We start from the raw sequence: 25906 nt of genomic DNA, 5'->3' as shown, positions 1-25906 counted from the left end.
GTTCTAGCAGCTTTGCGGTTTTTGTTTCTATTTCCCTTCCAGGAGGGATTCCCTGGTATTTAAATTTGTCCTTGATTGGAGTCCATAGTCTATGATTTATAATAAAAACAAAGTGAAGTCATACTTTTTGACAGTTAGGACGTGCCCATGCCTTTGAAGAAAGGAAGGCGCCTTTCTGTTTTTGGAGATGTTACCTTTAGTCTCCATTTTTCTTCCTTAGGTGATAGGCAAGAGAATCATTTCTGTCACTGGGCTCCTCCAGTCCAGCTCTAGGTCTTGCTGCAACCTTCTGTCTCACTGGGTGCCCACCCACCACCCCCACGCCCCCATCTAAGACTGGAGTGTGGAGATCCTTACATTAGTCTATTGGCTAATCGCTCTTAATCCTGAAGTCCCAGACAGAATTCTCTGCTTTCACTAACTATCCCAGGAGCCTCCTTGTCTTCATGGAATGCTGTTGTCGCTTCTCCAATGGCCTCCACTGGCATTCTCACTACACTCAAGCTTTCAAAGGTCTAACCTTGGCCTCACTTTTCCAGAACGTTCAGGGGTGGGTCCAGGGCACAGTGATATTTCCCTTTCACACCTGAGTCTATACCAGCCGTTTGCAAACAATGGCCCGCTGGCCAGATCCAGCCTGTTAGGCTGTTCTATCCGGCCAGGGAGCCGAAAGAGCAGAGGGTTCTCTTGCTCTCCCCTCTGCTCCTTCACCAGCAGCAGTGTTAACATGGCAACGTAGGGAAAAACGGCCGCAGCTCCTTCTTCTGAGTGGGCGGATTTATATCCGCCCATTCAGTAGAAGGAACAACCTCTCAGTCTTCCAGAGGCTCCTTGTAATGCCCGCGGACGCGTCTCCCGACATCACCCTGGGAATGCTAGACACGTTATCGTGGTGATGTAGGGAGACACGCCCCTGGAGAGCACAGTATCAGAGCCTTTCTGAGGTAAGATTAAGAGCTCTACTCAAACACAATTTTTTCCTGTTCCCACATTCTGTACATCACAATGACTTGTTAATAAAACAACAAAGACTTTCAGCTTTTAGGGCTTGTATCCACTGCAGTTTTTTTTCCCACTGCGGACGCGCGCAGCAGGGAAAAAGACACACAGAGGACATGTCACACTAGCCATGCTGCGGCTGCATTTTTTTGCTGATATGGATGCGGTATCAGTAACGCTACCGTGACCACTAACCGCATGTGTTAGCGGCAAAACAAATGCATTTTGCGCTGCATTTGCTTCTCCCCCTTGCGCCTGTAAAAATGAGTGCTACAGGGCATTTGTGTTAATATGCACCACTGCACATTAGCATCAACGCAAACATGATGGAAACCTGTGTACCCTGCATTAACCCTAGCTGCGCTGCATTGCAGTACTGCACCACACTGCAACAGCAGCATGGCTAGTGTGAATGAACCCTAATTCAGTGGGTTGAACAAAAAGATTGTATAGAAATGTGATGAACTAAAGATTTTATTACAAAATCGCTTAATTTCAGGGTTTCAGAAGTAATCGGACAAATGAAAAACTGAAAATCAAATGTTCATATCTAATACTTGGATGAAACCCTTTCCTGGTAATGACAGCCTGAAGTCTTGTACTTATGGACATCACCAGATGCTGGGTTTTCTCCTTTGTAATGCTCTGCCAGGCTGTCACAGTAGGGGTATATATATAAATATCCTGCCATTTCCAGCTTTTGATAAGAAAAACTGTTGCAATGGGCATTTAAAAGTGGCACTTGGTTGTTTTTATAGAGTCCAGTGGATGCAATCTGACATTGATAATGGGCTCTTTCACACTATGTGCACTGCGGCTGTTTTTTGCCAATAACGGAAGTGCTAGTGGTAACTACTGGTTACCCATGTTTTGCACTGCCCTAGCACCTCCCATACAAGTGTATCTGGAAGACACAGCAATGTGCAGCTATGTGTGTTACCATAAACAAAGGGTCTGTGTGAAAGATACACAGGTTTCCTATGGAGGAAAGGGGTTGTTTTCTATGGTCAGGGTGTGCCTCTGTCCCATGTCTGAACTTTTTCAGATGATTTTGTTATATATATATTTTTTAGAAGACCAAAAATGTTATAGTAGACAAATTTAATCACTTGTTTTTATACTTTACTGTCTTATTTTAGTAAAGAATTTAATAAGAGAATGGTACTGTTGGTTTTAGCCCAATATTAAACATGAGTGGACCAAAGAAAAGGAAAGTGGACAGTGAATGCCGAGTGTTTAAGAGGGAGTGGACAACAAAATATTTTTTCACCGAAGTCCGATCAATGCCGATATGTCTGATATGCCAGGAAACACTTGCAGTCTTCAAAGAGTACAATCTCAGCCATCACTTTGCCACAAGGCATGGCAACTATGCTAGCAAGCAGTCACCTCAAGAACGGGAGGCTACTGCACAGAGGTTGATGGCTAAATTACAGGCTCAGCAAAATGTCTTTCACAGACAAACTGCAATTCAAGAGACAACTACCAAAGCAAGTTTTATGCTATCATTCCAATTAGCAAAAGCTAGCAAACCTCTCTCTGAATGCGAGTTTTTGAAAGAATGTATGATAGACACAGCAGGTCTCTTGTGTCCAGAGAGCAAAGGCAAGTTCGAAAAACTCAGCTTATCGCGCAGGACAGTGACTCATCGAGTGGAACTGATTGATGAAGACTTGCCAGCAAGTTAAATAGTAAGGCAGAGTTCTTTAAGTTTTATTCACTAGCATTGAGTGAAAGTAATGACGTCAAGGACACTGCTCAGCTCTTAATTTTTATCCGAGGGATTAGTGACAATTTTGAAATTATGGAGGAGTTTTTAGCCATGGAGCCACTGAAAGGAAAAACATGGGGAGAGGACTTGTATGACCGGGTGTCTACTGTCATCGAGAAAATGAAGCTACCATGGAGTAAGCTTGCTAATGTCACGACAGATGGATCTCCAAATTTAACTGGAAAAAAATGTTGGACTGCTAAAAAGAATTCAGGATAAAGTGAAAGAGGAGAACCCTAACCAAGATGTTATTTTTCTTCACTGTATTATTCACCAGGAATCATTGTGCAAGTCTATACTACACCTTAATCATGTTGTTAATCCAGTCGTAAAGCTTGTTAATTTCATTTGAGCAAAGGGACTTCAGCACCGTCAGTTTATTAAGTTTCTGGAGGAAACTGATTCGGATCACCACGACTTACTTTACCACTCTTGTGTGCCCTGGTTGAGTTTGGGCAAAGTTTTCCAACGAGTGTGGGAGCTCAAAGAAGAGATTGATGCATTTTTGAAATTAAAGGGGAAGTCTGACGAATTTACTGAGCTGAGTGACAAGAATTGGCTGTGTGACTTTGCATTTGCTGTAGATATATTTTCACAAATTCTGTTTCTTTGTTATGGGGTGGGGCCACAACATTAGTAACAAAGAAACAATTTCCAGAGGATGAGGCCCAGAAATCAGGATTTTTAAAAGATTCCCAGGTGATTCTAATGTGCAGCCAAGGTTGAGAACCACTGTCCTAGTTCATAGGTCAACGCTCAACCACTGAGCCATGCCTGCTGGGCAGGATATCTTGGCTGTGGAAAAAAATGCATCAACGTGAGGAGCAAGGGGTCCTAGCCCCACACCACCCTCAGCCCAGGGTTCCAATGACAGGAAGACATAGCAGCTCTACCTAATACATAGAAACAAACACAGGGAAACAGCAAAAATTCGGAGACAAAGAAACATGTCACAAAAGAAAGAACAGAAGAGATCTCCAGAAAAAGAACTAAATGGAATGGAAGCAAGCAAATGATCAGGTACAGAGTTCAAAACAATGGTTATAAGGATGCTCAAGGAACGTAGTAACAACATCAAGGAACTTAGTGGCAACTTCAAGAGAACATCAGTGACTTAAAAAAGGACCAATCAAAATGAAGCATACGCCACCTGAAATGAATAATTTCAGGGAATCAATAGTAGAGTAGAGCCCTAGCCGGTTTGGCTCTGTGGATAGAGTGTTGGCCTGTGGACTGAAGGGTCCCAAAGGGTCCCAGGTTCGATTCCTGTCAAGGGCATGTACCTTGGTTGCAGGCACATCCCCAGTAGGGGTTGTGCAGAAGGCAGCTGATCCGATGTATCTCTCTCATCGACGTTTCTAACTCTCTATTTCTCTCCTTTGTCGCTGTAAAAAATCAATAAAATATATATTTTTAAAAAATAGTAGAGGACACCGAGATTCAAATCGGCAATTTGGCATATGAGGAAGCAAAAAGCATCTAATCGGAACAGGAAAAAGAGAATGGGAGGTGAGGAGTGGAACTAGTGAGTGTAGATATCTAACCACAGACGTGTTGCTGTAAAAGGGAGCAGAGAATGATGCGGTCGTTGGAGGGCTATGTAGGCTCAATAGAGAGCCATTTGTAATGGAGGTTATTAGGGCAGTTTGCACAATGATGGGGTAATTGCAAAGAGGGAGAGATGCAGGATGCAGGAAACAGCCTACCGTGGAGCAGTGAGAGGGATGAGATGGAGACTGCATGGGGAGACACTGCCATTGGCAGGAGCAGAGGCCCTTCATCCCGGGGATAGCAGGGCAAGAAGGACGAATGGACCTAGGGGAAGTGTGGGCCCTGACAGGGGAGAATTTATATGAGATTGTTTCTACTCTCTCAGTGTACTATGCGGCCAATACTGAGAGCAGAGATGGGTAGAAGGTGAGTGGCCAGGCACCTGTACTATGGCTTTGAGGGAGGAGGCAGGGAAGTAAAATAGTAATAGTCATTTTGGAGAGTGGGGACACCAATCCAGAAGGATTGCAGACAGGTGCCTAAGATGCCTGGCAGATTTGAGGGCCCATATGAGATCTGTGGTAATGAATTTAAATGTATTTTTATTCATTTCAGACAGGGAGAGAGGGAGCAAAACATCAATGATGAGTAGAATCACTGATTGGCTGCCTGCTGCATGCCCCCTACTGTGGATCAAGCCTATAACCCAAGCATGAGCCCTGACAAAAATTGAACCCTGACCTCCTGGCTCATGAGTCGATGCTCAATCACTGAGCCACACTGGCCAGGTGTGATTATGAAGTTAAAGTGAGATCTGTCAGCATGCCTGTGGGTTGTCTTTCATTCCCCAGCAATATAACCTGTTTGGGTACAGGTGAGGTATAAGGAAATGTTAATGGGGCTAAGTCATTTTTTTTCACACTAGAGAAAGACAAGGTATGAGTCCTTGCACCTCTCCAGGGCTGAAAGGTTAAGGTGAAGCAATTCCTCACTCAACTAGTGGAGCTGCTGGCCTTCGTCAGGCTGTAGAACAGCCTAGGGAACAGGACCAGCACTCCCAGCATCGGCTCCCTGCGAGTCCAGCAGCCTGGCTGCAGGTCAGAGGGACATCCCTGGGAACATTTCCTGCCTTAGGGGCAGGGCTTGACCCCACCAAAAGGCTAAATTTTGTTGGGTCCTGGGGTGCATGGGACGCTGGCAAACGGTAAATAATTTGGGTCTGTCACTGGTGGGAGAGCGCATGCAGAGTTCACTAGGCTAGTGCTATGCATTAGGCTTAGTGATTTTGTGGTAGGTTTCAAACACAATAACTTGCAGCACAGTATTGAAAGCACAGTATCAGACCAGTGCTTTCCCCCCAAGCATTAGTGATTACTTTCTGTTCTTTTAGCTCTCAATATCCCTGTCATTTAAACTCCTGCTCTTTGCAAAATAGCAAGATCATTTCTGTCCTGAGTCTCCTGACATGATCCAAGTTCCAGAAACCAGTTAACTTGTGCACTTAATTTACTCCACGGTCTGCTGTTGTTGTGTGTTGAGTCAGGTTCAAACCAAGAGGAAATAACAAGATTTAACACACACCAGCGGAATTAATTCTACAGTAGCGCCAATCAATACTGTGCTGCAAGTTATTGTGTTTGAAACCTACCACGCAATCACTAAGCCTAATGCAGAGCACTAGCCTAGTGAACTCTGCATGCGCTCTCCCACCAGTGACAGCGATTTTACCCTTGCTGGCATCTGCCATGCTCTCACCCTATTCTCTGCTTTCACTCCTGCTCTTTCCTCCATCTGCCATGCAGACACTGAAAGATGTGCGAGGATGTCTGGTGAAAACTGAAGAGAAGTGAGGTTGGAGGGGTGAGCAGAGCAGTGCGATTTGAGACGTAATCCCCAAGACAATGAGAAGCTAGTCATAAGTATGAAACTGGAGAGTAACAGGATCAAAAGCTTTAAAAAAAATCACCCTCGATTGGATTCAGGGACTGCTGCCAGAGAAATGACAAGTAGCCCAGGCTGGTGTGGCTCAGTTGGTTGGAGTGTCTTCCTATGCACCGAAAGGCTGCCAGGTGGATCCCTGGTCAGGACACACACCTAGGTTGCTGGTTCAGTCACCTGTTAGGGTTCATATGGGAGGCGATCAATCGATGTTTCTCTCTCACATTAGTCTTTCTTTTCTTTTCTTTCTTTTCTTTCTTTCTTTCTTTCTTTCTTTCTTTCTTTCTTTTTCTTTCTTTCTTTCTTTCTTTCTTCTCTTTCTTCTCTTTCTTTCTCTCTCTCTCCTCCCTCCCTCCCTCCCTCCCTCCTATCTCCCCTCCTCTCTCCAACATACATATTTTAAGTGACAAGTAATCCAGATGGCAGATGATGGTGGGGCAGGTTCAAGAGATATTTAGGAGGTTTGAGTCATCAAGATTGGTGATTACCCAGAGAGAAAGAAAAAAGGAAAGATAACTCGTACATGAATGTTTATAGCAGTTTATTCTTAATAGCCACAAACTGTAAATTGTCCAGATTTCTTTTAATGGGTGACTGAGGTTAAACAAACCATGGTATGTCCACACCATGGGATACTTCTCAGCAATGAAAAAGGGACAAACTGTTGATACATACATCTTGGCGGAACCTTAAGGAAACTATGCCAAATGAAAAAAGCCAGTTTCAAAAGTATACATGCTGAATGATTCCACTTATTTAACATTTGTGAAATCTACATATAAAAGAGGCTAATATGCAAAGTGTCCCCTCAGGAGATCAACCAGAAGACCGGGAGCTCGATTGCTCGCTATGATGTGTGCTGACCAGCAGGGGGTGGCGTGGACAAACATAGGAAATATATTTATGCACATAAAACTCCAATCCAAAACCGCAGGGCTCATTCTAGTCTTCACCCTTTCTGTATTTGGAACTGTCTTCTCAGACAATGAGAAACCCACCTATTTTCAGTCTCCCATATGTAATTAACCTCTCATCTCCACTGCTCCCCTCTTACCCACCCAGGTATTGCCTCTCCCTGCTTGGGCTCTGCCACCCCCACACAAGGCCACCCCCCTGCATGGATGCCCTCCTCACCCAGGCTGTCACAACCCACAGCTGGCTTTCTTCCCCTTTCTCAGGCTCTGACTCCCGTGCCAGCACGCAGCCATCAGTAACACTCTACAAGGCTGTCCCTCCACATGGACACTGGGGACTCTCTCTCTCTCTCTCTCTCTCTCTCTCTCTCTCTCTCTCTCTATCTCTGGGCTCTGACAGCCTATGTAAGGCTCCCCCCATGTGGGCAGCCTCATCACCTCCCGTGGGCTCTGACACCGTACACTGGGTTGGGACTGGCATGGATTCCCTCCTCACCCTGCTCAGGTGAGGCCAGGTTACCCTTTTTTATTCTCTAAAAGGTTTTTTTGTAATTGGTGTTGCTTCTTCCTTGAACTTTAGAATGAATTCACCTCTTGTTTACTTTGTGGGAATTATGAAATTCAATTTCTTTAATAGACAGAGGATTACTTACTTTTCTTTCTATTTTTAAATATACTTTTATTGATTTCAGAGAGGAAGAAGAGAGGAGAGAGAGAGAGATAAAAACATCAATAATGAGAGAGAATCATTGATTGGCTGCCTCCTGCACATCCCCTACTTGGGGATCTAGTCCACAACCCAGGCATGTGCCCTTGACCAGAATCAAACCCGGGACCCTTCAGTCCACAGGTCGATGCTCTATCCACTGAGCCAAACCAGCTAGGGCTTCTCACTTTTGGTAAGTTCGTGTTTGCCCTAAGAATTTTTCAAATGAGTGGGATGGAGAGGACCAGGGCCAATGGGGGAGAAACCAGGGACATCTGTAAGACTTTTAACAGCAAAGATAAATAAATAGTTTTTTCAATGAACATAAATTTTTAAGTTTATTAGCATAATTTGTTTGTTAAATGCTCTTTATTTTTTCATTTATGCAGAATTTATGTTAATGTCCCCCTTCAATTCCTCAGACTGGTTAGTTGTACCTTCGCCTCACTCCCTGTCCCTCTCTTCATGAGCCTCATTAGGGTTTATCTATTTTATTATCTTTTCCAATTGTTGGCTATATTGATCCTCTGTTTACTATTCCACTATTATTGAAGTAGCTGCTTAGATTGGGGGGATAATAAACTTTTTCTGTAAAGGGCCAGACAGTAAATACTTCAGGCTTTGGAGCTCAGGGTTCTTTTCCATCTTCCACAAATCTGTATATGGTCACTTTCCTAGCAATTTTTAACATTTTATTTTATTCATTAGGTATTAACTTAGAGAAGGACTTTAGATAGAAGCATGGATAGATAGGACTTTATCTGATTATAATAGATAATATTTATTTAGCCTACATTGTTACTTTGCTCTTAACGGTACAAAAGCAGCCACACACACACACAAGAATGAGTGTGGCTGTGACTCCATGAGCCTTGATTTACAAAAACAGGTGGAGGGCTGGATTTGGCCTATGGGCCATGTTTTGCTGACCCCTGGCTGAGAGCCTCAGATCCCGTATAGACCTGTTTCCATGGTCATTTCTCTTGACTTTTGTCCAGATCTTGTCTCCTGGCAAGTCCGGTTATTTTGAATTGAGCCGCAGAATCACCCTTGACGAACTGTAGACAGTTCAAAGCTCTGGACGATGTTGTTCTCCTAGATAACTTACTTTTGCTTCTGCCAGGCAGGTAGACATTAGTCACTTGTAGTCCCTTTAATCCAAACAGGATTGAGGTCATTGGAATCTGGATGAACTGTTTCGCATTTCAAATTAAAACCTGAGGTGTCTAATTTTTCCTTGCAGCCCTCAACTCTAATTTTTGTCCCTTCAGCCCATGCGTCTGTTAAAAACTGTGTTTAGCTTCTAGACCTCTTGGCCTCTACTTTCAGAATTGGCAGAGGTCTCTCCAATGCCAAACTCATCTCTCCTTTCCTATGGACTGTGGGACTCACACCCTCCCTCCCCCTGAGTGCTCTCTGATAGGCTCTGACAGCCTGTGTAAGGCTGCCCCCATGTGGCCAGCCTCATCACAGATTTTAACCCCATAAATCCTTCCGCATTGCTTTCTGATAGTTTCAAGCAGATATACAGGGGTGGGCAAAAGTAGGTTAATAATAATAAATAATACAATAATTAATAAACAATACAGTAATAGGCCTTCGGGGTTCCCGGCACGTGGCGCGGCGGGGCTCGTCGCCACTCCTCCGTGCGGGATGCTGCTTTTGGCGTTGGGCGGCCCTTGGCGGCGGGTCGGCTGCTCTGCGGGCAGAGGGCGATGCCGTGGGCGGCCATCGGGTTCCCAGGCCTCAGGGCGGCCGGCTCGCGAGGGGCCTCCGGCAGCTCCTCGGGGCCAGTCGGCGGCGGGAGCGCTGGGCGGCGGCTTTTCCGGAGTCCCGCGCCAGCGCAGAGAGGAAGGGAGAGAGATAGAGTTAGAAACATCAATGAGAGAGAAGCATGGATCAGCTGACTCCTGCACACCCCCACTGGGGAAGTGCCTGCAACCAAGATACCCATTTGTTGGGAAAGATGTGTTCGATGCTTACACAAACAAGTTGAAAAATCAGAAGACGGAAGACTGATTTATACTGGGAATTTGGCCCGAACAGTATTTGGTGTGAAATGTTTCTCTTATTCTACAAGTGTGATCAGCCTTACATTTCTACCATACATTTTTGCCCCAAATAATGTTGTATTTGGAAGTCTGCCTTTGCAAATCTTATTTTATGGCATCATAGGAAGCTTTACACTGATCACTCCAGTCCTGCTTCACTGAGTTACAAAAGGCTATGTCATTCGGTTGTACCATGAGGCCACGACAGATACTTACAAAGCCATTACTTACAATGTTTTGCTTTCAGAAACCAGTACTGTGTTTCAACAGAATGATGTGAAGATTCCAAGCAGCACACATCTGTTTACCACATTTTATGCTAAAACAAAATCACTGTTAGTTAATTCAGGTCTCTTTCCAAACCCCAAAGACTATGACCATCTAATGGGTTATGACAAACCATTCACTTTTGATATGGAAGAAACCAGTGAAAAGAAACAGCTTGAAGATGAGAAATGAGTCTGTTGTTTTTATGTTTGTGCTTAAATGTGATTTATTTTCCCATGTATAATAAAATTGCCTTTACTTTTGTTTTCTAAAAAAAAAACAACAATACAATAATAAACATTTCCCATACTCACAACTGTAAACCTACTTTTGCCCACTCCTATGTAATTTCTCCAGCTTTTTTGGTTGTTTTCAATGAGAGAGCAGGCCCAAGTCATCTGCTCTGACATTATTGCAAACGGAGCTCTCTTTGTTCTCATCATTCTAGGCCAATATTTCCTAGTCCAAATGTGCCTTTTCAATGTATAGATTTGAGTCTTGAGTTCAGAGAATTGTTGATTTTCAACTTAGAACTTCAATTATGAATGTTAGCCTTTTTGCCAACCTTTGTCTTATTTCTGTAATTATAAATCCTGCCCCCCAATGAGGGGGAAAAAACATGAATATGAATAAAATGGCAATAACCATGTACCTATCAATAACCACTTTAAATGTAAAGACATAGGGTAGCAGAATGGCCATGCTTCCTACATTTGGGCTCATTTCTGAGATGTACATACATGTTTCTCATCACATCTGGTGAGTGTAAAGGCAGTGAGTGTTGACAGATGATGATGGAGGAGAGAAAAAATTTCAAGTGAAGACAAAATGCTGAGTGTTACACATGAATTTCAGATCAATTGTTCAATAGTAAGAATGTATCTGAAGGTCAAAGAGCAAGATATACACATGTGATAAGTGTTGTGCCAATGTAACCAATAAGAAATGAGGGAAAGCAGTGAACAAATGGAAAAACCATTAATTGTGGCTGAATAAGTAACAAATAAATTCAATACCTATTAGCCTAAGTTAGTCCAGAAGAAGGCAAGCTGTTTGTATAAGAACGTAAATAATCGCGGTAAGTGCTACTGACACTTTTGTGGAACCACAGATGGGGACTCAGGTTCAAGGCCTGAATGAGTGAGTATAAGAAGAGCTGACTTGGGGAGTGGCTAATAGATCCCATGGCTGCTATGGTGTTGGTAGGAACTTGCAGAGTTCCTCAATGATAAAAAGGGCTCATCTGTCAACAGACTTTCTACCTGGATGAAATTTATGTAAATTGGAAAAGATGCCTACAAAACCACATAACAATGAGTGAGGAGAAGTAAGTCTCTAAGTTTAAAGCAGCAATTTTCAACTGGCAAGCCGCAAGAAATTTTAAAACATAACATACCTAATTACTTAGCCAGGGGCACTGAACTATTTTCTCTTGATTATCAAATAAAAAAAATGACAACACCCAATACAACAAAAGCCATCCAGTGTGAATGAATCAAAGTTATATACCTCCCCCCCCCCTTATTTTTTTGGTCAGATCAGCAAAATATATATTTTTGGTGCACCACAGAATTTTAGTAATTAGATTATATGTGCTATGAGACGAAAAAGGTTGCAAATCACTGGTTTTAAGTTTTACATGACTAACTTACGCCTATGTTTGTAGAAAAGCATTTGAGGAATACAGGCCTAATCTCAAGTCCCTTGGGACTTAAACTTACAAACTTTCTTCTTTCCCGTGAGAAGAGTTAAACAAGCTTGAATCTCACACCCATCAAAAGGACGAGTATCAAAAATTCAACAAACAAGTGTTGACAACGATGTGGAAAAAATGGCATCTTGTACACTGTTGGTGGAATTGTAAATTGGTGTAGTCATTATGGAAAACACTATGGAGATTCCTCAACAAAACAAAAATAGAACTACCATATGACCCAGCAATTCCACTTCTGGGTGTTTATCTGAAGACAACAAAACACTCATTCAAAAAGATATGTACACCATTATGTTCATTGCAGCATTATTTACAGATGAATGGATAAAGGAAATGTGATATATTACATATGCATATATTACTCAGCCATTAAAAAGAATGAAATCTTCCAATTTGCAACAACATGGAAGACCTAGAGGATATTATGCTAAGTGAAATAAGTCTAACAGAGAAAGACAAATACTGCATGATTTTACTTATAGGTGGAATCTGAAAAGATAAAACAAATTAACAAAACCAAACTGAAACGGACTCATAGATACAGAGAAAAACTGATGGTTGCCAGAGGGGAGGTGGATGAGAGGTGGAGGTTGGGAGAAGAAGGTGAAGGGAAACAAGAGATACAAACTTGCAGTTATAAAATTAATAAGTCATGGGGATGTTATGTATAGCATAGGGAATAAAGTTAATAATCCTATATAATAAAGAGCTAATATGCAAATGGTCCTCACGCCCTCATGCCCTCACGCCCTCGTGCCCTTGCGCTTGGGCCAGGGCACCTGAGGCTGTGCCCCCTGCCCTGGCTCTGGGGCTGGGGTACCTGAGGCCTTGCTGGAGGATCTGAGGCTGTGCCACTTGCCTGGTGCTGGACCAGGAGTCCTGAGGCTGAGCCCCCTGCCTGGTGGGGCTTGTTGGGGGACCTGAGGCTGCGCCCCCGCCCTACAGGGCTTGACGGGGGTGGGGCCGGCTGGGTCTGGGTCTCGCGATATTTCGAGGTGTGCATGGGTGGGCAGGGACTTGACTCTGAGTCCTGTGGTGCACCCTAGACTCTGACAAGAGGAAGATTTTCATGTATATTTTACTAATTTTCTTTCATCTCTGACACTTCTACTATAGAGAAAGGGCTAATAGCAATATTAAAATATTTCCTCTAATTAATTCTCTTTTAATGTGCACAAATTTTGTGCACTGGTCCACTAGTATTTTAATAATAGTGCAGTAACTAGAATTATTGTGGTGATCACATCATAAGGCAGTGATGGCGGACCTTTTGAGCTCGGCGTGTCAGCATTTTGGAAAACCCTAACTTTACTCTGGTGCTATGTCACATATAGAAATTTTTTGATATTTGCAACCATAGTAAAACAAAGACTTATATTTTTGATATTTATTTTATATATTTAAATGCCATTTAACAAAGAAAAATCAACCAAAAAAATGAGTTCATGTGTCACCTCTGACATGCGTGTCATAGGTTCGCCATCACTGTCATAAGGTATATAAATGTTGAATCACTATGTTGTGCACCTGAAACTAATAGAATATTGTATGTCAACTATGCTTTAATAAAAATAAATTAACTAATTGAATTTTAAAATGGTAAAAAAAAAAAAGCAACCCATACATCTTTAATCTGGCATATTTCTATCACTGTATTGCCCTTCAAAGTCCCTCTGACCTCCCACAGAGGGAGGCCAGACTGTGGCTTAGGCCCACTCCCCACGGAGTAGGACATCCTCTAAGGGTTCCCAGTCTGGGAGAGGGGGCAGGCTGGGCTGAGGGACTCCCCCCATGTGCATGAATTTCATGCACCAGGCCTCTAGTTATTACTATATTCAGATAAAATAAGAAGTAGTACATCTGACACAACACAAGGAAAAAAGGAACATTCAGAGAACAACAACAACAAAAAAACTGTTGGAAATTAAAAATATGATATCAGAAATGAAAAACAATAAAAACATTGAATGATAATATCAAAGAAAATTCCCAGAAAGTAGAGCAAAAGACAAAGACATAGAAAATTCTATATAATAAAAGGGTAATATGCAAATTGACTCTAACAGCAGAATGACTGGGAATGACTAGTCAATATGACACACACTGGCCACCAGGGGGCAGATGCTCAATGCAGGAGCTGCCCCTTGGTGGTCAGTGCGCTCCCACAGGGGGAGCTCTGCTCAGCCACAAGCCAGGCTGACGGCTACCAGTACAGCAGTGGGTGATGGGAGCCTCTCCAGCCTCCTCAGCAGCACTAAGGATGTCCAACTGCAGCTAGGCCTGCTCCTCGCTTGCAAGTGGACATCCCCCGAGGGCTCCCAAGCTGCCAGAGGGATGTCTGACTGCCAGCTTTGGCCCAATCCACCGGGGAGCAGGCCTAAGCCAGCAGGTGGTCATTCCCGAGGGGTCCCAGACTGCAAGAGGGCACAGGCCAGGCTGAGGGACCCCCCCCCCCCAGTGCACAGATTTTTGTGCACCGGGCCTCTAGTAGGAAATAAAAGATAAAAACATCTGTATGCAGCCCTAGCTGGTTTGGCTCAGTGGATAGAGCATCAGCCTACAGACTGAAAGGTCCCAGGTTCGGTTCTGGTTAAGAACATATCCCTGGTTTTCAGGCTCGATCCCCAGTAGAGGGCATGCAGGAGGCAGCCAATCAATGATTCTCTCTCATCATTGATGTTGGTATCTCTCTCTCCCCTCTCCCTTCCTTTCTGAAATCAATAAAAATATATTGGGGGGAAAAAAAGAGCATCTGTATGTTTGCTAAGTCTGCCATAGTGAAATACCACAGGTTGTGTGACTTAAACAACAGATATTTATTTTCTCACAGTGTGGAGGCTAGAAGTCCAAATGAAGGTCAGATTTGGTTTCTTCTGAGGCCTCTCTCCTTGGCTTGCAGGTGGCCGTCCTCTCGCTGCATCCTCACAGGGTCTTCTCTCTGTGCCGGGGCATCTGTGGTGTCTCTTCCTCTTTTTAAAATTTGATTTGTTGATTTGAGAGAGAGGAAAGGAGAGAGAGAGAGAAAGAGAGAGAGAGAGAGAAGGAGAGGAAGAGAGAGGGAGACATCGATTTGTTGTTTTACTTATGCATTCATTGGTTGATTATGTGTGTGCCCTGACTGGGTATCAAACCTTAAACCTTAGCATATCAGGATGACACTCTAACCAACTTGGGCTTTTCCTCTTTTTATAAGAATACCAGTCATATTGAATTAGGACACCACTCTTATTACCTCATTTATTCTTTTTAAAATTATATATATATATATATATATATATATATATATATATATATATAATATATACATTGATTTCAGAGAGAAAGTGAGAGGAAGAGAGAGAGATAGAAACATCAATGATGAGCAAGAATCATTGATCAGGTGCCTCCAACACACCCGACCTTGGAGATTGAGCCTGCAACCAAGGCATGTGCCCTGACCAGGAATCAAACCATGACCTCCTAGTTCAGTGGTTCTCAACCTTGGCTGCACATTAGAATAACCGGGGAATCTTTTTTTTTTTTTAATATATTTTATTGATTATTTTTCTTTCTTTTTTTTTGCTTAAAATATTACAAAGTATTTTATTGATTTTTTTACAGAGAGGAAGGGAGAGGGATAGAGAGTTAGAAACATCAATGAGAGAGAAACATCAATCAGCTGCCTCCTGCGCACCCCCTACTGGGGATGGGCCTGCAACCGAGGTACATGCCCTTGACCAGAATCGAACCTGGACCTTTCAGTCCACAGGCTGACGCTCTATGCACTGAGCCAAACCGGTTGGGGCACCTGGGAATCTTTTTAAAATCCTGATTTCTGGGCCTCATCCTCTGGAAATTCTGTTTCTTTGTTATGGGTTAGGGCCACAACATTAGTAACAAAGAAACAATTTCCAGAGGATGAGGCCCAGAAATCAGGATTTTAAAAAGATTCCCAGGTGATTCTAATGTGCAGCCAAGGTTGAGAACCACTGTCCTAGTTCATAGGTCAACACTCAACCACTGAGCCATGCCTGCTGGGCAGGATATCTTGGCTGTGGAAAAAAATGCATCAATGTGAGGAGCAAGGGGTCCTAGCCCCACACCACCCTCAGCCCAGGGTTCCAATGACAGGAAGACATAGCAGCTCTACCTAATACATAGAAACAAACACAGGGAAACAGCAAAAATTCGGAGACAAAGAAACATGTCACAAAAGAAAGAACAGAAGAGATCTCCAGAAAAAGAACTCAATGGAATGGAAGCAAGCAAATGATCAGGTACAGAGTTCAAAACAATGGTTATAAGGATGCTCAAGGAACGTAGTAACAACATCAAGGAACTTAGTGGCAACTTCAAGAGAACATCAGTGACTTAAAAAAGGACCAATCAAAATGAAGCATACGCCACCTGAAATGAATAATTTCAGGGAATCAATAGTAGAGTAGAGCCCTAGCCGGTTTGGCTCAGTGGATAGAGTGTTGGCCTGTGGACTGAAGGGTCCCAAAGGGTCCCAGGTTCGATTCCTGTCAAGGGCATGTACCTTGGTTGCAGACACATCCCCAGTAGGGGTTGTGCAGAAGGCAGCTGATCCGATGTATCTCTCTCATCGACATTTCTAACTCTCTATTTCTCTCCTTTGTCGCTGTAAAAAATCAATAAAATATATATTTTTAAAAAATAGTAGAGGACACCGAGATTCAAATCGGCAATTTGGCATATGAGGAAGCAAAAAGCATCCAATCGGAACAGGAAAAAGAGAATGGGAGGTGAGGAGTGGAACTAGTGAGTGTAGATATCTAACCGCAGACTCGTTGCTGCAAAAGGGAGCAGAGAATGATGCGGTCGTTGGAGGGCTATGTAGGCTCAATAGAGAGTCATTTGTAATGGAGGTTATTAGGGCAGTTTGCACAATGATGGGGTAATTGCAAAGAGGAAGAGACCCAGATGCAGGAAACAGCCTACCGTGGAGCAGTGAGAGGGATGAGATGGAGACTGCATGTGGAGACACTGCCATTGGCAGGAGCAGAGGCCCTTCCTCCCGCGGATAGCAGGGCAAGAAGGACGAATGGACCTAGGGGAAGTGTGGGCCCTGACAGGGGAGAATTTATATGAGATTGTTTCTACTCTCTCAGTGTACTATGCAGCCAATACTGAGAGCAGAGATGGGTAGAAGGTGAGTGGTCAGGCACCTGTGCTACGGCTTTGAGGGAGGAGGAAGGGAAGTAAAATAGTAATAGTCATTTTGGAGAGTGGGGACACCAACCCAGAAGGATTGCAGACAGGTGCCTAAGATGCCTGGCAGATTTGAGGGCCCATATGAGATCTGTGGTAATGAATTTAAATGTATTTTTATTCATTTCAGACAGGGGGAGAGGGAGAGAAACATCAATGATGAGTAGAATCACTGATTGGCTGCCTGCTGCATGCCCCCTACTGTGGATCAAGCCTATAACCCAAGCATGAGCCCTGACAGGGAATTGAACCCTGACCTCCTGGTTCATGGGTTGACACTCAATCACTGAGGCACACTGGCCAGGTGTGGTTATGAATTTAAAGTGAGATCTGTCAGCATGCCTGTGGGTTGTCTTTCATTCCCCAGCAATATAACCTGTTTGGGTACAGGTGAGGTATAAGGAAATGTTAAGAGGGCTAAGTCATTTTTTTTCACACTAGAGAAAGACAAGGTATGAGTCCTTTAATAAAAATGTTTATTTTTTTAACAACATGATAAGTTCACACTGGTGGTTAATTAGCAATTATTTCAATACTTCCAAACTCATTTGCCTCCAGTTTTAGTCATAATGCAGGAATCTAAGCTTATAAAATTAAGAAACAGCAACAGCTAGTCTAATCCTTCTTGATATTCCTTCATGATCAGCAAGATGCATAAAAAAGTTCTTTAAAGGGCTAAAGTAGATGGATATATAAATTGTGAGTTCATTTTTAAAGCTGTATAAAAGAAAGCATTTAAACCAAAGATCACACTTAATCAAAACAATATTCTTAATCCAGGCCGTCTCCATTTTCAGCTATTTGGCATTCTGTTCTTTTGTAAATTTGATATTGCCCAACAAAGAACGGTTATCTTTTTCTGTTTTGAGAGACAAATGAACAGATGAACACATCAAATGCCTACACAGCTGAAATTTTGCCTAAGGTCAATGTGTTTTAAGATAGTCTTTTGTTACATATATATCAAACATTGAGGAATACTGGTGTCATTCAAGATGAAATCTTTGATGAAGAACTGAATGTACTGGAGACGTATTTGGTAATCAAGATTTAGGTAAATTTTCACCAGCAGTAGCTCTATCAGCACACTGAAACATGTTGTAGACTTACTACCCAATAATTAACACATTAGACAACATTAGCCTCTTAGAAGAAAGACCGTATTTTGCTCCTGCTTCTGTAAAAACATTATTTATTTGAAATAAGTGTGAACTTTTACTCAACTGCTACTCCCTGAATAGGAAAACGAGAGAAAAGGAGCTGAAGAAGGAAAGCTGTCCAGTTACACTCCACAGCCCCGGGTATACTGAGTGACATCTTTGTTTTGACAGCGATTTCTCCAGGCCACCCTGTAGGGAAAGGTGAAACACATGGTAATAAGGTTAAAGCATATCTTCACTGTGATAGACATACATCAAATCCTTTGTGAGGACAAACTATTTTAACACTATATGAAATACAGGCTTTTATAGATCCAGGTATTGCTATTTATTAAATGGAGATATGTACACCCAACTTCACTTCTCCCCAAAGCCCTGGCTACAGCATAATATGCTGACCACGAGAGTCACGTGCATTTCCTAACAGCCACTGCAAAGTGCATTCTACATTTACCTCATTCCAAACATTTCAAAATAGGACAAGGAACTGGTAGAGTGTGGAGAATCTTAAAAATTCTAGAAATCCTCCCAAATTAATGGAGAAATAAGAGGAAAAGATTCTGAATCCGTTAAAATGTTAAAATAGATTGCTTTTAAGTGATACTTTTTTTTTTAGCATAAATCTAAAGCTGCAACTTTCAGTTCTCAGTAGCATATGGTGGTCCTTGAAAATCTTCTCTCACCTCTCTCCTAACACAGGGCAAAAAAGCTTTCCCCCCTAAGCTTACACATACCATGCTTTGATGCCTTGTGGATCCTTGACAACCCTCTTGGCACAGGTTGCAGCTTTAGTGATGTCATCTTGAAGCAAAACTGAAAAACAGGTGGTGAGGAATGAAGACAACTTTCACAGAAATTTCATTTTAAGTTTAGGTTTAGCCCATTTTATTCTCTTAGGCTAAGGAATGGACACTACAATTCTTTTCCACAAGTTATGCATCTGTGAATGTTGGGAGGAAACTCAGATACGAAAGTCATTGGAAGTTCTGGGATTATCAACTACTGTGATAGATAGATAGTTCTCTTTGTAATAGGCACTATTAGAAGAAAAGGAGGAACCAACCTAGTAATTTTTAATCAGCAATTCTACGACTAGAAATTTCCCCTAAAGAAATAAGAGCCCTGGCCAGTTTTTCTCAATGGTTAGAGCACTGGTCCACAGATCTGAAGGGTCAAGGGTTGGATTCACAGTCAAGGGCGTGTACCTCGGTTGCAGGCTCCATCCATGGCTCCAGTCTGGGCACATGTGGGAGGCAACCAATCTATGTGTCTCTCTCACATTGATGTTTCTTTCTCTCTCTCTCTCTCTCTCTCTCTCTCTCTCTCTCTCTCTTTATTTCTCTCTCCCCCCTCCCCTCTATGTAAAAAAAAAAGGGAAAAAGATCAATTTTTCCCCAAAATAAAATAAAATAAAAGAATAAAAATAAAATATTAATAAAAATAAAATAAAGATTGGTATTTGTTAACATATAAATAATTTTGTGTGATAAAGAACAAATTGTAAAGCAGTATATATAGTACAATTTCATTTTTGTTAAAACACACATTATGCCTGGCTGGTGTGCTCAATGGTTGAGCATCAACCCATGAACCAGGAGATCATGGTTGGATTCCTGGTCAGGGTACATGCCCAGGTTGTGGGCTTAATCCCCAGTAGGGGGCGTGCAGGAGGCAGCCAATCCATGTTTCTCACATCGATGTTTCGCCCTCTCCCTTCCTCTCTCTCCAAAATCAATAATAATAATAAAAAATAACCATAAAGAACACCACACATTATTACATGTTTATATGTAGGTATATTTATACAGACATAGCTTTATGTTCACAGGCATGATTGATATGTATTCTATCTAGAACAATATATTCCAAAAGTTACTAGTAGTCATAAATCTCTTGGTAGTAAGAATTTTTATTCAGTGACCACAGATTATTATAGAATACAAAATATTTTTAAAATAAATTAACTGAATACAAAAGAATATTCTAAGAATAATCTTTTCTATTAGAATTTTAACATTTAGAAATTTAACGATATCAATTTTATAATACTTCTCCAATATTTTCATTTTTATGATTTGATTTGATTTTTTAAAGTCAGAGTCACCTCTTTTTTTTTTAATCCTCACCTGAGGATATGTGTGTTTTTTTTAATTTTAGAGAAAGAGAGAGAGAGAGAGAGAGAGAGAGAGAGAAACATTAATTGGTTGCCTCCCATACTCACACCAACTAGGGATAGAATCCACAACCTAGGTATGTGCCCTGACAAGGACTTGAACCCGAAACCTTTTGTTGTACAGGATGATGCTCCAACTAACTGAGCCACCCAGCCAGGGCAAGATGGCGTTCTTCTAGGTTCCTGTTGAATTTTTCAAAACCTTTTCATTTGTACTGAATCTCTATTCTTGTAAACATAAGCAGATGGGTCCTGTGCCATCACTTAAACGTTATTTTCTCTTACCGTCGCAGTTTATACCACAGCCGTTAACTGCTCTTGGGGTTCTGCCATCATTACACCAGTAGCGGCTATTGATCTGGAATATCCCATAATCCGTGCTTCTGTCTCCACGATTGTAGTTTGTAGCTCGTGTGTTGTAACTACTTTCCCATCTGGCCAAACACATCCCTGAAAATAACATATTTTTAGTAATAAATAGCAATACCATATGACACATACTGCATACCATAATCAGTTCTATATACCTAATTTTATTTTACTAATGACTTACTTCATGAGGACAAAGATGTAGAAGAGGAAAGACTATTTCATAGTCCATCCATCCATATATCCATCAAACTATTTATTCATTCATTCAAAAATAGTTATTAAGGGGAAGTGTTCGAATTCAACCTAAACATACATTGATAACATTGACAAAAATGGGCTAAAATACAAAGTAACTTTTACACAGGCACATCTAGGATTGCATAGAAGAAAATGAAAACAGTTAATCAACTACAGCGAGAAAGAATAATAAGATGGCATTTCATGCTGCATTTCAGGGATCCTGACATAAACAGTGATTGAGAGGAAATAGGTTCCTACTGCCCCTGTATTGAGATTTCAACATAATTAAAGAAAACAAACAAAAAACTTTGCTATGAAAAAAAAATACTTTGCTATGAAAAGCCTCATGTCATGGAGGGGGATTAAAAAAGAGAAAAACACTGCATTATTCTAGGCTCACAGAGCCCAGGTTCCACACGGAAAAGAGCTGGAGTCAAGCACGTGCTCAAATGTATCAGTCAGCCTACATGTGCCACTGAGTCTGAGGCAAGTGGCAAGCTTGGTAGCACTCGCAGAGTACAACGGGTGGTGGTTTACTTAGAATGGTGCACAATTTTGCACTCCCGTGCCTTCATTCCTTCACCTGGCATTTCTGTTTATAAAGAAAGTAGTTGATATATTTTTTTAACCATGTATAAAAATCCTCAAATAACTTTTTTTTTGAAGAAGTCCATTCACGCAAAGCCCCTTTCTCATTATTCATCCTCTATTAGTCTGTTGCACACCTGGCTGGCTATTTGGAAGTAGGGAGAGGTAACTTACAGTCTGCCAGCTTCACTCCCCTGTAGCCATCCATTCCAAGTCTTTTCAAGGTTCTGGCCAGGTCACACCTCTCATAGACCTTGGCCCGGACGGCGACAGAGAGGAGGAGAAGCCCCAGAGTCAGGAGAGCCTTCATGTTGACTGCGAAGCCAGACCGCTCAGCTGGCCAGGGGAGGCTGGCCCCAGTATTTAACCTCTTTTAACTTCCTTCTTCTCCTAGTGGTTTGGAGGCCCCACCCTTTGAGCTATGTGGAAAACAGGAACAATTTTTTGGTTCTCTGACTTCAAAAGGTTAAAAGAATTAATCCACAGGAAATTGATGAAATGACAATGTTTAAAGACCTGCTCAGGAAGAATTGGTATTAGCACTGTTTCCAAAACGGGAACCTTCTCTTATTTTTATGAATTTGAGCAACTCTAAAGAAAGAAAAAAACCCCACAAACGAACATTTTATACAAACTGAAAATGAGCTCTGATTTTTCATTAACGTTCATTTCATTAAATTGTTTTGTGTGTGTTCACATGCTGTTTTCATCTTTTTCAACTTAAAATTATTTTATGTACTCTTTGCATAAAAGAACGAGACACCTTGTCTGTCATTTTAATAGGTATATAGCACCACATGATGTTGCCCAGCCAGATTTCTACTTTAACATTTTTGTAAAGTTTTTTAAAAATATATTTTTTATTGATGTCAGAGAGGGAGAGAGAAATAGAAACATCAATAATGAGAGAGAATCACTGATCAGCATGTGCCCTGACCAGGAATCGAACCGTGACCTCATAGGTTGAGGCTCAACCATTGTGCCACACTGGCCGGTCTACTTTAATTTTTTTTGTTACTATGATATGTGTTGCTGTTGTTTTTAAATATGTTTTATTGATTTTTTCACAGAGAGGAAGGGAAAGGGATAGAGAGTTAGAAACATCTATCAGCTGCCTCCTGCACACCCTCTACTGGGGATGTGCCCGCAACCAAGGTACATGCCATTGACTGGAATTGAACCTGGGACCATTCAGTCCGCAGGCTGACACTCTATCCACTGAGCCAAACCGGTCAGGGCATGTTTTGTTTATAAATAAGCCTCATGTGAATAACTTCCCTAACACCTTTTCAACAATGCCTTACCTCAGAATTCCATGTTATAACATAGAGGTCATTATAAAGTTGGGGAACTTTATAATCAAACCTACAGAATAGCAGAATATGCCACTTGAAAACCTGTGCCTTTGCCAGAAGGATTATTTTGAGCTGAAGGCAATTAAGCAGAAACAGACCCACAAAAAGCTCTCTATACTATGTGCCTGAAGCAGAACATAAATTTGTACAGAAGTTAATAACCTACAATACTAGATGCTTGTCAGCCCTGAGGCAGCACATAACAAACTTTACTGACCAGCTATTATCTTCCATTAGTTCCCCCATATATTCAGCTTCCCACGGTTGGCTGCCCTTGGAAGAATAAGGCTCTTTTCCTCTGTCTTGTCATTTCTCTAAAAATGTATTGTTCTTGGTGAAGAAGCTATGAAAATGCAAGGGCTAGTCACTTCTTGGAGTTACTCAACCCTGCATTTCTCCCAAGCATATATGAGATGTGCATTTTATAACACGCTTATTTTTTCTTGTGAATCTGTCTTTTGTTACAGAGTCCCAGCTGAAACCCTAAAAGCGTGGAAGGGAAGGGATTTTTTTCCTCCCGTAGAGTTTCTGGCAATGAGGATGGGACATTAGAAGACTGGGATAGTCCACTCTCCCCAGAGACTGCAGTTGAGCTATGGGATAAGTGACAACAGACAACAGAAGGTAAGAATTCCCACCATGTCAGTGTTCCATAACAGATGAGTCAAAAAAGGAGAGTAACATTTTCTCCTTGTCTCTTCTTTCCAAATTATAATAGCAGGAGAAAATCACTTGTAAAAATAGATCTTGAATTATGACTCTTACAAATTTGCTTTGGGGTGCCCATAGGTTATTGATCCTTAGCTTGCCAGAAACAGTCAGGTTTTCTTTTGTCTCTGTCTTTGGTGTCATTTTTCATAAAAATGAAAATCATAAGATGAGCATCTCCATTTGTCTTATTTTATGTACCAAAAACTTGGCTTTGTAACCAGTGAGAATACTCTTGGTTCTGCCACTTGCGGTGGGGAGGGGCGTTCATTGTCAAGCTTGCATCAGGCAGTCAGCTAGCCAGCTGGCTAGGAACCTAAGATGTTAAAAGCAGCATTCTCTTTGTCTAAATGTGCCAGCCTTCCGGAGAGTATGTAATATATATCTATTATTTATTTCAGAGAGGAAGGGAGAGAGAGATAGAAACATCAATGATGAGCGAGAATCATTGATCAGCTGCCTTCTGCATATGCTTCACACAAGGAACAGGGCCCACAACCCAGGCATGTGCCCTGACAAGGAATCAAACCGTGACCTTCTGGTTCATAGGTCAACACTCAACCACTGAGCCACGCCAGCCAAGCTGGAGAGTTTATCTTAACAAAGAGTCCCAGTATATAAAGAACCATTGTCATATCTACCTTAGCTGCCTTGTCTGTTCTGGAAAAATTCCCATCCCAGTATCTCTTTTCCAGTAACATGGATGAATGGGTCTGTGATTTAAGGTGTCTCACTTTGTGGGAGATAGAAGTTTCTTTACTACCTGTGACAGTGAGGTCTTTGCTTTCTTAGGATATCTTTGGAGTGGCTCTGCATCTTGAGAAATCTGCATCTTTTATGCATTCTTTGGAGACAGCTCTTGTGTCCATGGTTAAGCCATAAAAAGGCTTATTGGTATGTAGTGACAATTGAAATAGGTACATCTTTGAAGATCTGGCCTTTCACATCTAAAAGGATTTTCAAGAGAGCTCTTATGCTAAACAAATATCCTATTGAGAGAGAAAGAGAGAGAGAGAGAGAAAGGAGGGAGGGATGGAGAAAGGAAGATAGATATAGAAGAATGCCTTAGTGTGTGTGTGTGTGTGTGTGTGTGAGTGTGTGTGTGTGTGTGTGTGTGTGTGTGTGAGAGAGAGAGAGAGAGAGACGGGGGGCGTGGGAGGGTACCCGAATGGGAGAAGATATTTGCAAACAACAGCTCTGACAAGGGGTTAATATTCAAAATATTAAAGAACTCATACAACTCAACACCAAACAAACAAACAATCCAAATAAAAAACAGGCAGAGGACCTGAACAGACACCTCTCCCAAGAAGACATACAAACGGCCAATAGCTATCTGAAAAGATGTTCAACTTCACCGGCTATTAGTGAAATGCAAATCAAAACTACAAGGAGATATCACTTCACACCTGTTGGAATGGCTGTTATCAACAAGACTAGTAAGAAGTTTTGAGAGGCTGTGGAGAAAAAAGAACCCTCATTCACTGCTGGTAGGAATGTAAACTATATAGCCACTATGGAAACAGGTATGGAGTTTCCTCAAAAAAAAATTAATAGAGTTACATATAACCCAACAACCCCTCTTCTGGGTATCTACCCAAACATTTTGAAAACATGTATTCACAAAGATATATGCACCCTTATATTCATTGTAGTATTATTCATGGTGGCCAAGTCACAGAAACAAAGTATCCTTCAGTAGATTCTTGGATAAAGATGTGCTAAATGTATACCATGGAATACGACTCGGCAGTAAGAAAAGATGAAATACTGCCATTTCATGGAGAGATCTTGAGAATATCATGGTAAGTGAAATAAGTCAGACAGAAAAAGTCAAGAACCATATGACTTCTCATATGTGGGAAATAAAACTGGAAGCGACAAGTGAACAAACAAGGCAAACAAAAACTCATAGACACAGGCAACAGTAAGGTGGATTGGAGGATTAGCTAAGAGTAAAGGGGTCAAATATGTGGTGACAGCCCAGCTGGTGTGGCTCATTGGTTGAGTTTCGACCCAGGATTTAAGAGTTCACTGGTTCAATTCCTGGTCAGGGCACAAACCTGAGTTTCAGACTCAATCCCCAGTAGGGGGTATGCAGGAGGCAGCCGTTCAATGATGTGTCTCTCTCATCGATGTTTCTATCTCTGTCCCTCTCCCTTCCTGTCTCTCTACAATTCAATAAAGGGGAATATCTACACTAATAAAAGAGAAACATGGTAATTAGCGTATGACCGCTACCCTTCCC

General features: G+C 41.8%; 2 protein-coding genes across 2 annotated transcripts; one reads left to right on the top strand and one right to left on the bottom strand.

The window, feature by feature from the left end:
- Positions 1–1322: 1322 nt before the first annotated feature.
- LOC102431647 (transmembrane protein 70, mitochondrial-like) lies at positions 1323–10376 on the top strand. Its single transcript, XM_023746258.1, is given in 3 exon segments — positions 1323–1401; positions 2724–2906; positions 9752–10376. Coding segments are annotated over 3 exon segments (840 nt in total). The 3' UTR covers positions 10330–10376.
- Positions 10377–17680: 7304 nt separating this feature from the next.
- LOC102431019 (lysozyme C-1-like) lies at positions 17681–21970 on the bottom strand. The gene is made up of 4 exons (XM_006105163.3): positions 21770–21970; positions 20681–20845; positions 18957–19035; positions 17681–18411 (listed from the first exon to the last, which is right to left on the bottom strand). Exons 1-4 carry the CDS (start codon positions 21903–21905, stop codon positions 18345–18347), a joined length of 447 nt encoding a protein of 148 aa, XP_006105225.1. The 5' UTR covers positions 21906–21970; the 3' UTR covers positions 17681–18344.
- Positions 21971–25906: the final 3936 nt, after the last annotated feature.

Source organism: Myotis lucifugus, unplaced genomic scaffold (assembly GCF_000147115.1).
Source record: "Myotis lucifugus unplaced genomic scaffold, Myoluc2.0 scaffold_644, whole genome shotgun sequence".
NCBI classification, from domain to species: Eukaryota; Metazoa; Chordata; class Mammalia; order Chiroptera; family Vespertilionidae; genus Myotis; species Myotis lucifugus.
The sequence above is the reverse complement of the archived record's forward strand: the minus strand, read 5'-3'. Positions and strand labels throughout refer to the sequence as shown.

What these genes read in the sequence shown, in the direction of transcription:
- LOC102431019 (XM_006105163.3), bottom strand. Translation starts at nt 21,905, where the DNA reads ATGAAGGCTCTCCTGACTCTGGGGCTTCTCCTCCTCTCTGTCGCCGTC. An exon ending in GGGAGTGAAGCTGGCAGACT is followed by an intron (nt 20,846 to 21,769) that starts GTAAGTTACCTC and finishes TGTTATTTTCAG; the next exon opens with GGATGTGTTTGGCCAGATGG. An exon ending in CCACAAGGCATCAAAGCATG is followed by an intron (nt 18,412 to 18,956) that starts GTATGTGTAAGC and finishes CTTTCCCTACAG; the next exon opens with GGTGGCCTGGAGAAATCGCT.